This window comes from Ochotona curzoniae, unplaced genomic scaffold (assembly GCF_017591425.1).
Source record: "Ochotona curzoniae isolate NIBS_2020 unplaced genomic scaffold, NIBS_Ocur_1.0 scaffold_4701, whole genome shotgun sequence".
NCBI lineage: Eukaryota > Metazoa > Chordata > Mammalia > Lagomorpha > Ochotonidae > Ochotona > Ochotona curzoniae.
The window spans coordinates 39097579-39109601 of record NW_024467122.1 but is presented as its reverse complement, the minus strand read 5'-3'; the positions used below and the strand labels follow the sequence as shown (position 1 = coordinate 39109601).

The 12023-nt window shown below is 56.0% G+C and overlaps 2 protein-coding genes across 3 annotated transcripts in view; both read right to left on the bottom strand.

Moving 5' to 3' along the window:
• Positions 1-2022: 2022 nt before the first annotated feature.
• Positions 2023-8127, bottom strand: RABGGTA (Rab geranylgeranyltransferase subunit alpha). Of its 2 annotated transcripts, none has more exons than XM_040969455.1 (17): positions 8016-8127; positions 7615-7671; positions 7336-7446; positions 6815-6939; positions 6506-6693; positions 6092-6295; positions 5401-5484; positions 5217-5299; positions 5028-5129; positions 4837-4942; positions 4684-4735; positions 4439-4527; positions 4214-4302; positions 3995-4111; positions 3175-3288; positions 2866-2953; positions 2023-2250 (listed from the first exon to the last, which is right to left on the bottom strand). In XM_040969455.1, exons 2-17 carry the CDS (start codon positions 7615-7617, stop codon positions 2102-2104), a joined length of 1704 nt encoding a protein of 567 aa, XP_040825389.1. In that variant the 5' UTR covers positions 7618-7671; positions 8016-8127; the 3' UTR covers positions 2023-2101. The 2 variants fall into 2 exon arrangements, with proteins under 2 accessions (XP_040825389.1, XP_040825388.1); XM_040969454.1 differs by lacking the exon at positions 8016-8127 and adding an exon at positions 7788-7976.
• A 1977-nt stretch (positions 8128-10104) lies between these two features.
• LOC121148962 (dehydrogenase/reductase SDR family member 1-like) overlaps positions 10105-12023 on the bottom strand; it is a 34548-nt gene continuing 32629 nt past the window's right edge. Inside the window, exon 10 of the mRNA XM_040969347.1 lies at positions 10105-10137. The gene's annotated coding sequence lies outside the window, so the exon portion shown is untranslated. The remainder of the gene's footprint in view (positions 10138-12023) is intronic.

Below are 12023 nucleotides of genomic sequence, written 5' to 3'. Positions count from 1 at the left end.
CATATTTCCTATTCCCATGTTCAGACTGCCTACCTCTGCTGTCACGTCCCCTGTCGCCACGATGGGCTGGCTCCCCTCCAGCCAGGGCCAGGTGCAGTCCCCCCGGGGAACCTGGCCCTGGAACTCATGGAACTCATCCTGCCCAGGGAGGTCCCATATCCCAGCTGCTGGCTGGTGACATCAGCAACAGGCCCTCAGACTGGCTCCACCGGCCAGCTCTTGACCTGCCGGCTCTACCAGATCTTCTGACACCCTCCCCATCTGTCCTTCTTTCTTCCAGCTGCTCCATCCACAGTCCCTCCTCAGCACAAAAGCACCCCTAAGCCTCACATGGCTCCCAAGTTTAGAACTGGGGTATGGGGTGGGCAGGGTACAGGTCATCTTACTCCTTGCCCCCAGGCCTGCAGGCTCCTCCAGTCTCTGTACTTGGGGAGGGGGGAGGGAGAAGGAGGCACCTCCCCAGCTTGCAGAATAAGTACTCCCATCTCTTGATCTCTCAGAAGTCAGGGGTCTGCTCAGCTGGAGTCTGGCATCCCATCCCTTCTCCAGCCTGGAATTCCTCTTGGGAATCCAGACCAACCAGCTACACACACCTGCCCTGCATGCCTCCCAGTTCCACCCCCGAGTCTGGCAGAGACACTAGTGAAGGCACTGAGATAACCCCAAGGCAAAGAGAAAGATGGGCACATGTAGGGAGGCGCGCCCTGAGCCCAGCACCCAGAGACCTTTCCTCTCTATCCATTGGTGTCCCAGATCTCCCCAGGGGCTGTGACGCAGAATGCAAGTGGAAATGATCTGACAGAAGACCCTGGGGAGGGGCTGTTCAGAGATGTGGCAGGCAGTGAGGTGCCATTGAGTGAAGATAGGCTCTAGGACTGATCCAGGCATGAAGGGGTGTGGGGGGCTCTCCACACCCATGCTTTCTCCCATCTAGCTCCATGCCTCAAGACCTGGCAGGGGGCCTGCCCCACCTCATGCCTCAAGGCTTGGCAGGAGGCCTGCCAAACCTCTAGCACACTCTGTAGCCGCCCCAGTATCAATCACACTTCCAGGCAGGTGTGAGGCAGGGCAGCCAGCGGGCTCTGCTGCTGGGCTAGGTGTTTTGCGCATCGTTTTGGTGACGGGACAGGGCGGGGCCTTGTTGCTGCAGGATGTGTGGGAGCCTGTGTGGTCTGAGGTAAGATCCCAGAGAACCAGAAAAATGCCTTTGTCACACTCTCTCCTTGTTTCAGCTTTTCTTTTTCCCCACCCAGCCAGGTTTGACTCAGTACCCTAAGCCCTGCGCCACTCCCCTTTCCTCTCCCCCTTTTCTGGGAGGTCGGGCAGTGCCTCAGGGCTGGCAGGAGAAGGTGCGTGTGAGGGATAGGGGAGGGTGGAGGCAAACACCCAACTCAGCATCTCTGCCAGTTGAAGCCAGGCCCCTCTGCTCAGCTGTTTCATATCAAAATGGAAACAAGAACAGGAGGTTCAGAACACTGCTGAGGTGAGGCAAAGGGACAACTTTGTCTCCAGACTCGGGGTGGGTCTTAAGCAGCGCAAATGGGCCTGATCGGCTCAGCCCTTGTGGCTGGGGAGGATCAAATGGGTTCAAGTGTTTCCAAAGGGCTCAACTGCAGAATGCCATTCATGGGAACTGACGCTGCTCTCCAAGAGGGTGGGGCTGGGGAACACTGAGCAGACAGCCCAGCCTTCTCGGAAGTGGTCAGCCAGCACCAGGACCCAGAGGCACCTCTAAAGGGGGCAGGGCTCGGTGGGGAGGAACCTTTGGGAGTCCCTGCAGCAGGAGAAACTCCTAACCCAAACTGATTGTAATCTCCACCTCAGTTGAGCCAGAAGGTCATCCCAAGTCCAGCCCTAGTCTTGATTTCTGCTCCAAAACCTGGTTCTCCAAGATGGGGAATAGCAGGATACAGGAGCATTACAAGCAAGCAGAGATGGGGAGCTGACCGACACATGCTAGGCCTTTCCCTGGCCCTGTTGAAATATGCGACATTAGTGACAGAGGCTGCAATGCCGAGTGGAGCTGGTGAGAGCAGAGCGGCAGACTGCTGTGCTTCTCTGTTCTTTTATTCAGTCCTAATAAGTTAAAGGGCAGGGCTTCCTAGGTGAGGATGCTGCTGACCGCAGGCAGCTGTTCAGCCAACTGTTCCACGATGCCCGCTTCCTGGCACAGTGGGTTGCCTTGCAGGTCAAGAAGAGCCAGCTTGGGGCAAGAGGCAAGCGGTTGGAGTGCTGCAGGCTGCTGGAGGCCTTGGGCAGGAAAGTCAAGGAAAGCTCAATGGTTCCCCCAAATTCACATGCACCTGCTCCCACCAGACCCTAAGAGCTGGGCATTGTTTCCTGGAAGCCCGGTGAATGGGCATCTTGCAGGCTTTACTGGGGGCTAAAGGGGGTGAGGCTCTAAGTGAGCACTGCAAACATCTGCCTGCAGGGGCCAGGCAAGAGGCTGGGTGTGGGAGCAGGGGTGGCAAAGGCTGCTGTGGAGTAGAAACCCAGCTATGCACAGAATTGCCCACTGCTCAGCAGTGACCAAGGGCGCTGAAGAGACAACAGGCCAGAGGCGACTCCGGGTCTAAGTCTCTAGAAGAGAATTCAGCATTCTAGCCTCTTACAGGTGACAAGACTTGCTGAATTTACAGCGCGTGACCAGTAGGTAACACACACATGCAGGTTGCCTAAGGGTGAACTCTGGCCTGTAGAACCAACTCTCTAGACACCAACTTCACGGTGGTGGCCAGCCAGGGATGGTCTCATGGCTATCAACTCCCCCAGGGCTGGCTCTGTCAGAGCCCCTCTTCCTGCTCCTGCTGTCTGCCCCTCCAACGGAGAGGCCCAATGGAGAGGCCCAACGCAGAGGAAGGATACGGTTGTTACACAGTAACAGCTCATGCAGCCGGGGCAGGTTGGTGATGCCATCCAGGGACTCAATGGCATTATCATTGGCCTGCAGCACCTGAGGGTGGGGAAGCAGCTTGTGGCCATGGAGGAGCCCAGGGTGATTAACTTATGGGACATGGGGTCAGGTGGTTGGAAGCAGTGAAGGCAAGTGGCCACCTGTGGGTGGCTGGCTGGGAGGTTCTGTACATCTCTTTGTAGTGTGGGCAGACTCATGAGGCGAGCAGTGGGAAAGGAAGGGGACCACCTGGGATGGCAAGGGAGAAAGGAGCGCTTTACCTCCAGACAGCGCAGGGCAGCTAGGGCAGGGGGCAGGCATCGCAGACGATTGTGTGAGAGGTCCAGGTGGGTGACCAAGAGCAGCTGTTCCAGATGGCAGAGCACTGTCAGGTCCTGGGGGTTAGGGAGCAGACCCAGTGAGAGTTGCAGGAAGGGCTTGGTCAGCAGTTAGTAGGCCTTTGTGGTCCTAGGGGAGCCTGGCAGAGCATGGGAAGCTGACCTTACAGCTCACAGTACAAGCGACAGGTCAAGACGTGAGAGGAACAGGGAGTACTGGGCATGGAGTGGCCAGGGGAAGGCAGCCTGGGCAGGAGCAGGTGCAGAGGACAGTGAAGGGTGCTTGGGTGGGCAAAGACACTGGTGGGAGCAGCCTGGTGAAGACGAGTGTGTAGCAGGGTTGGGGGAGGGGCTTGGTGGGAGAACATGTGGGCTGCAAGGACACAGCAAGTCCAACATGCTTAGAACACAGATCAAGAAGAGTGGATCCCTGGAAAACAACTGGGTGAGGGTGAAGAGCATGGGGAATGAGCCACAATTCCAAGGGGCATGGACACTCCTGGAAGGAAGGATGAACATGTGAGCTGGTAGGAGGGCGGAAGGAAGGGGTCTGGTGATGCAGAACACCACACAGGATGAGAAGACAGGTGGGTAGAGGGTCAGACAGCATGGCCTGGAGGAGTGGGCTTGGGAGGAAGACGATGGAGTCCATCTTGGCAGGAAGGCAACGTCCGAGAAGGCAGCAGAGACTAACAGGACTGGGGCTGTATGAGGGGTGCAACCAGGGTGCCACTCAGGGGAAAGGGCCTGCAATAGGCCATACCTTGTGACCCAGATGCAGCACACGTACATCTGCGTACTCCATCTTGAGTACGCTGTTCTCCACCAAGAACTTGCTGCGCAGATCATCTAGGTATGCTGCCCGCATCGGGTCCACCGCCTGGTGGGGCATGGAGGACAGGAACCTGCGTCAGCCACCTTCGTCCTCCAGGGCTCCCCTTCAAGCCCCACCCCATGGCAGGCTTCTGCAGGCCCTGCTTGCCTGCAGCGTCTGGAAGTACTGCAGCGTCTCCTTCTCATACAGCAGGGGGTCCAGTGCCCGCATCAGCAGGATGATGGTGAGTAGGCACCCTGGAGAGAGGCGGCCACCACAGGGCTCCCTCCTGGATCCTTCTCAAAGCCCTGCCCGCTTGTCCCAAGGGGCTGCCCTAGGGAGGGGCCTCCCACCAGGGTTCCAGGGAGCAGGTGTTCAGGGTGTGGGCCTCACATTTATTCTCTGGCTCCAGCTCCTGTAGCTCCTTGCAGGACTTGAGCTCAGACTGTAGCACTGTGGACTTCTCCACTGACAGCTCGCACCTATAAGTGAGAAGGGTGGGAATAGGATGACACCCACAGCCCTGTGGTGCTACTGGTAAACCCCAGTGGCTGCTCTGAGACCATCTCCCTAAAGCCCAAGCTGCTGGCCCAGTTGCCCAAGGCCCAGCATCCACAGCCACTCTCCCGGGACATCACCTGAACAGCTGCTCGTCTGTGGCCGAATCCCGGCACCAGGCTTCCTGACGACCTGCAGGGAAAGCATGTATAGAGGAGATGTCACAAGAACAGGACTGGGACTACAAGGGGAGGAGGGGCCACAGCAAGGGGTTGGAGTATAGGATGTATCACCTTTTAACAGCACACACTCCTTGTGAGTCCCGCCTGCTGTCCAGATGACACGGAACGTATGCTGGGGCAGCTGGTCGTTGAGCGAGCCAGTGGGCAGATCACAGAGCTAGGAGCACTGGGTCAAGGAAATGCCCCGGGCTTCATGTCCCACCCTAACCCTGCTTCCTCAACACACCATGCCTCTGGGATACCCAGACGTGACTGGGCTGGCTCCTGCCGTGGGGAGTCCTCCACTCCACCATTAGAGGTGACTCGTCAGCCATGAGAAGCAAGGTGTCTGTCCCAGGACCCACCTGAGACAGAGAGACACCTGTCAGCCCTGACAGCACTAAGCCCATAATCCCCCGGAACTCTCCAACAGGAGCTGCACTGGTACTCACCACGAGGGGCCGGGAGAAGGAGACAGTCAGACAGGCCTCATCCCGGCTCACATGCAGGCAGTGCAGTGCATCCTGGGGATCAGCTAGCCAGGGTGGGTGGGGAAGACACAACCTCAGGTCTCCTGAAATCCTCCTCCACTCCTGTCAAGCCCCTCAGTGTCCAGCCTCTTCCCCAACAACTCACCTCGGCCCAGGAGCCAGCGGTGATAGAACCAGGCGCTCTGATCATTGGGATCCGTGAAGAAGGCGTTCTGCACCAGCTCCAGCTCTGTGGGGTTGCAGAGGAGTGGTCGGAAGGCTGAGGGCACTCTGGCTGCCCCCATGGCCCACCTTCCCCTGCCAGTACATCCAATCCTCAGTTTTTTTTTTTTTAAGATTTATTTATTTTTATTGCAAAGTCAGATATCTATGGAGAGGAGAGACAGAGAAAAAGATCTTCCATCTGATGATTCACTCCCCAAGTGACCACAATGGCTGGTACTGCGCTGATCCGAAGCCAGGAGCCAGGAGCCAGGAGCTCCTCCGGATCTCCCACGTGGGTGCAGGGTCCCAAGGCTTTGGGCCGTCCTCGACTGCTTTCCCAGGCCACAGGCAGGGAGCTGGATGGGAAGCGGGGCTCCCGGGATTAGAATCAGTGCCCATATGAGATCCCGGGCATGCAAAGTGAGGACTTTAACCACTATGCTATCGTGCTGGGCTCAGCCCTCAGTCATACTTATACTCTAGCCTTGCACATGGGCTCAGGTATCTGTTCTCTCTTCCTGTCCCACTGCATACTTGAGTTCCTTGCTCAGTCATGCATTCATGCTCTCCTCCCCCAGAGCCCAGTACGGGGCTGGGAGGGAGGGTGCTACAGCGTCCCCCATTCTGCTTACCCTTGAGCAGCACCTCCTCAGGGAGGCGACCCTGGGGCCCAGAGTCTGGCTGGGGGTGTAACCGGGGCAAGAGACGGGAGCGATAATGCCAGGAAGAGTAGTTAGAGAAGTTCCGGGTGATGAGGCTGTCGGTGAAGGCCAGCTCCTCCGCCGGGGGCACAGCTGCCTGTGCAGCCACGAACCGCCGATAGTCCCAGCAGTGAACTGGGGGGGAAATGGGGTAGGGGACCATCTCAGCAGCAAGACAGGAGGGCTCCTTGAAAGACCTCCCCAGAATCTGCTCCATAGATATGCCCTTGGCTCCTCCATCTCTTTTGGCACCAGCACTGTGGCCCCATCCTGGACATTTCTCTCAGTTCTTCCTTACTGAGATCCCGGCACTAGGATAGGGGGCCGGAACCTGTAGGCACGTACAGTTGCGCTCATCGACCTCGAGGAAGCGGGCACACAGCTCCAGTTCGCGGGCCCAGTCAGGCTCTGGCAGGCGGCTCAGCAGCCAGCAGCGGTGATGCCAGGTGCCATAGGACTTGGGGTTCACCCGCAGGCAGCTTTCCAGGAAGCCCAGCTCTGCCTTCACCAGGGTGGCCAGCTCCTCCGGGGACCTGTGCTCAGATGGGGAGGGAAGGTCAGGGCCCTTCTCCACGCTGTCCCGTCCATGCCCCTGGCTGTAGGTGGGGAGGGAGGCCTGGGAAGACTTGCTGAGATCCCTGAATGCCTACGCACTTCTGGGTCTCCAGCCGCTGAAGCACCTCTCGGCGACAGTTCCAGAGGGTGGCAAAATCAGGGTTGGCTCCCAGAATCTGGCTTGTCAGTTCCAGCACTGACTCGTCCAGCTCGCCAGCCTGGCGCTAAGAAGACAGTCAGCAGGGTCAGATATCCTACCAGCTCCCACCACCACCACTGGGCAACCCAAGTTGAGAAGGACCCAGGACTCCACAAACCCCACACCATAAAACAGGGTCTGCATAAAGCACTTTCTGCATAGTCTCTCATGTAATAATCTTCCTGACAGCTATATGCAATTGTTACAGCTGTTTGGTCCCACTGCACACAGAAGCAAGCTGAGACCCCAAGAAGAGCAGGAACTAGCCCAAGTACACACAGCTTGTATGATCTGCATCCAGTCTACCTGACTCCAGGGCCCAGCTCTGCTCCTCTGGTTTTCTGTGCTCCACTGGGGTATGGGGGCTGGGGAAAAGGGGCACAGCGACACTTGAGGCAAAGGCTATCTTTGAGGACCCCACCTTCTGAAAGACCGCCTGGGTGGCTGACTGATATAGCTTCAGCTTCTGCTCCCGTTCTACCCTTTTGGCCTCTGCCTGCTCTTCGGAGGTCTTGACCTTCAGGCGCCCATGCTATGGACAGAAAGAGGAGGGTGGGAAGAGGGCCGGGGGCTTTGCAGGGGTATACCCGAATTGCTAGCTGCAAAGCCCCAGGGTGGGTGGCATGCAGCCACTAAGGCAAGAGCAGGCAGGGCGAGGGTGTGAGCATGCAGAGGTGACAAGATGCGCCAGGGCTCTCACCATGGTGCTGGCTCAGTGTCCAGGACAGGGGAGGGGTCCAGTGGTAGAACGTCAAGTCTGAGGAGAGAGATGTCAATCACGGAGCTCCGCCCCCCACTAGCTCCGCCCCAGCTGTTCCCCGGAAGCTGCACGCGGACCAGGGTGGAAACCCCCTGCCCCCAACACACACGCACCCCGGGAGTGTAAAAGGGACCTGGGACCAGCACTGCTCGCCCGAAGGAAGGCGCAGCCCCCGGACTGGGACTTTGACCTGCACGGCGCTTCCTATAGCCCGATCCCGCAGGAACTGGCACCCAAGCCAGGGAACCAGGGCGATCAGGGCCACTCTGTCCCCAGGAGGCAGCCGCTGCCCACCCGCCCCACGGCTCCCGGGCACCCCCCCGCCCCGCGGGTGGACCCACCTGCGCTGGGAGGAGGCGCGGGGGAACCGGAGCTGCGGCGCCCACCACCGAGCGCGGGCGCTGGCTAGAGCGGCGCCACGCCCCGGCTTCCCTGCGACGCAGCGCCCCCTGCAGGCCCGGGGAGGGGCGGCGGCGGAGGGCGGCTCGCGGGCGCGTGCGCGCCGTGCGGAGCCGCCGCGTCCCTGGGGGCATCGGCGTGGGAGAGCGTGCTGAGCGTGTGTACCCTACGTGCGTGTGACCTGAGCTGGCGGCGGCGCCTGTGCAACTTAAGTTGGCAGCTTCAGCCGTCCACTAGGTGGACCCTGCAACGGCCTGGAACTCAAACCTTCCCTGTTGCGGTCACCAAATTCTGGCCCTCTGACCTCATACTGGTCAAGTCTTTCCTGCTGGTCATTTCCTGTCCTTAAGTTCTGCGACGTTTGCTGCATTTGACGCCACTGCCTGCTTTGTACTGGAACCCCTTTTCTTGCGCTTTTTTTTTTTAAAGTTACTTATATATTTTAAAAGAATTACAGGGATGGGGGCAGAATCTTCTATCTGCTGGTTCACTCCCCAGGTGGCTTGCAGTAGCCAACACTGGACCTGACCAAAGTCAGGAGCTTCATGCAGATCTCCCATGTGGGTAGCAGGGACCCAAACAACCAGTCCATCTTCCAGTGCTTTCCCAGGTGCATTGGTGGGGAGCTGGATGGGAAGTGGAGCTACTGGGACACCATGTGGGATGCGGGTATTAGGCAGCTGCTGTGCCCACTTTCTAGCAGAGCTGACTGTCCTGCACCTTTGCTTCTCCTCTGTTTACCTTCTCCATGTTGGAGACTTCCCAGTCCCATCCCTCAGCCCTGTTTATGGGACACGCTTCCTGGGTGAACACGAATGCATCCAAACTGATCCTTGTCCCCCAGGTCTCTGACCCCACACTTTCTCTGGGTGACCTCATTCACGCTCACATGTTTAATTGCTGCTGTAAACTGATGACACCCACATGCTTGTCTCCAGACCAGATGGCTCACATGCTTTACTAAAACGAACCCATTTGTCTGCATACGTTCAGAAACCTGGGCGTCCCACAGGCAGCTCCGATTCCAAAGGTCAGAACTTTTCGCAGTGTCCCATCTGGGCTGTGCAAACCTCAACTTCAGGGGTCCCATGATAGGAATGATGTCAGGCTCACCCTGCTTTTGTTTTGTTTCTGGTTGAGAGGCAGACAGCACACTCATCTGATGGTTCACTCTCCAAATGCCAGACAGGGTGTAGGAGTCAGTCTAGGTCTCCCCAGCTACTTGAACCATCACCTGTTGCCTCCCAGGACACACATTAGCAGGAAGCTGGCTGTGGGACTGTGTCTTAACTGCTAGATCCAGTGTCCACCCCTACCCTATTTCTTTTTCTCCTCCCCCCCCATTTTTTTCTTAAGATTTTTTATTTATCTGAAAGGTGAAGATACAGAAACAGAAGGTGAAAGTGGGAGAGAGATTAAGAGGATCTTCAATCTGCTGGTTCTATCCCCCAAATGGCTGCAGTGGCTGAGACTGGGGCAGGCAGAAGCTAAGGGACAAGAAGCTTTTTCGAGGCCTCTCATGTGCGTGCAGGAACCACCTCCCATTGCTTCCTGAAGTGCACGAGTGGGGGTGGGGGCTGGATCAGAAGTGGGGCAACCAGGATTTGAACTGGCACCCATATGAGATACCAAGGTGTTGGAGGCAGCAGCCATCATGCCATAATGTTTGCTGATATCCTTCCTACCCCCAAATCCGCTTCTTAATCTCTCCAAATATTCCGTCCATTCCCACTGCCACCACACATTAAGCTCCTGATTTCTTCCCCAGATATTCAAAGCCTTGTGGGCATGTTCCATCTCAACCTTGTTCCCAGTTTAACAATTCCTCCTCTGTGTTGCTGGATCCGTCTTTCTTTCTTGCTTTCTGTTTGTTTTTATTGCAAAGTCAGATATATATATAGAGAAGAGACTGTCCACTGATTCACTCCCCAAGTGACCACAACAGCCAGTGCTGCGCTAATCTGAAGCCAGGAGCCAGGAACTTCCTCCAGGTTTCCCACACAGGTGCAGAATCCCAAGGCTTTGGACTGTCCTCAACTGCTTTCCCAGGCCACAAGCAGGGAGCTGGATGGGAAGCAGGGCTGCTGGGGTTAGAACCAGCATCCATATGGGATCCTGGGGAGTGTAACGCGAGGACTTTAGCTACTAGGCCACCATGCCAGGCCCTGGATCAGCCTTTCTAAATGTCGACTCAGTGTTCAACGTGTACCTGACAGTGTTGTGTGGCTCCTGATGGCTCTCCTCAGCAGAGCTTGACCCTCTCAGCTTAGCACAACAAACCCTGCCCCTTTGTGGCTCTTTGTCCTGTCTGGTCTCATTGGAAAAACAAGTCTTCGCTGTAGCCTCAAGAATGTTCAGCCCCCAGCATGTTAACCTGCTCTGTTGTCTGGAGTTGCCTTCCTCCTGCCCCTCTTCTGCTGGGGAGTTCTGGTTCACTTTCAGTTTTAATTCCAGGAGCAGGCTTTGCGCAACAGCAGGTCAAGTTGCTAGTTGGGGCGCCCACATCCCATACTGCAGTTCTCGTTTGAGTCTCAGCTCCTCTCAGCCCAGCCCAGCCTCCCTGCTAAGCTTCCAGGAAACAGTGGATGGTGGCTCAAGTACATGCATTCCTGCCACCTTCGTGGGACATCAGAGTGCCTTGGCCTAAGCTCTGGCTGCTGTGACCACCTGGGAAGTGAGCCAGTGGATGAAAGATTTCTCTGTGTGTGTATCTCTCTTAAAAAAAAAAAAAGATTTATTTATTGGAAAGTCAGATATACAGAGAGGAGACAACCAGGAATTCCATCCAATGTTTCACTCCCCAAGTGACTGCAACAGCCAGAGTTCAGCTGGTCTGAAGTCAGGAGCCAGGAGCCTCTTCCATGTCTCCCTCACAGGTACAGGGTCCCAAGGCTTTGGGCCATCCTTGACTACTTTCCTAGGCCACAAGCAGGAAGCTGGATGGGAAGCAGTGCTGTCAGGATATAAACTGGCTCCCATGTGGGATCCCAACTCATGCAAGACAAGGACTCTAGCTACTATGCAACCATGCAGAGCCCTCAAATATATAAATCTTAAAAAAAGTTTTCACTTCAGTGTCACCTCCAGGAAGTCCTCCAAGATGCCCCAGTCCAATTTGATAAGCTTTTTTATGTTTGCTGTCAAAGATGCTGCCTTTTTTTTTTAAAAAAGATTTATCTATTTTTATTGCAAATTCAGATATATAGAGAGGAGAAGAGACAGAGAGGAAGGTCTTCTGTCCAATGATTCACCTCCCAAGTGACCACAAAGGCGGGTGCTGCGCCGATCCGAAGCCAGGAGCCAGGAACTTCCTCCAGGTCTCCCACGTGGGTGCAGGGTCCCAAGGCTTTGGGACATCCTCAACTGCTTTCCCAGGCCACAAGCAGGAAGCTGGCTGTGAAGTGGAGCTGCCAGGATTAGAACTGGCACCCATATGGGATCCTGGTACATTCAAGGCGAGGACTTTAGCCTTGAGACCACTGTGCCAGGCCCAAAGATGCTGCTTTTTGAGTTGTGTCTACCTTAAATCTTAGTTTGCTTCCTGCTTCTCATGTCAGATTGAAAGTTCCTGGAAGATAGAACTCATATTCTGAAAAATAATAATAATAAAAAAAAGAAAATCTTGCCTCTAGGATATGTGATCCTGGTCTTTAGCAGATAGTTTGAACAAATGAATAAAATAGTAGATAGCAAGGGCTGATTTGGCTGGGCCTCATGGTGAGTGCTGTTGGCATTTGCGGATGGGCCAGCTTAGAAAGGTGTCTTGGGGAGGGAATGTTCATGGGGTCCAGGGTGAGCAGTGTGTGTCGGGGGGCATGAATCCATGTGGCATGTGTACGCTTATAATTCACATTAGGTAAGGGAATTTAGCTTTAATTATTCTATTTCCTCTGCCTGTCCCTTAGGCCCCAGAAATGTGAGGAAAATGCCCACCCAATACTGTGTTTTCC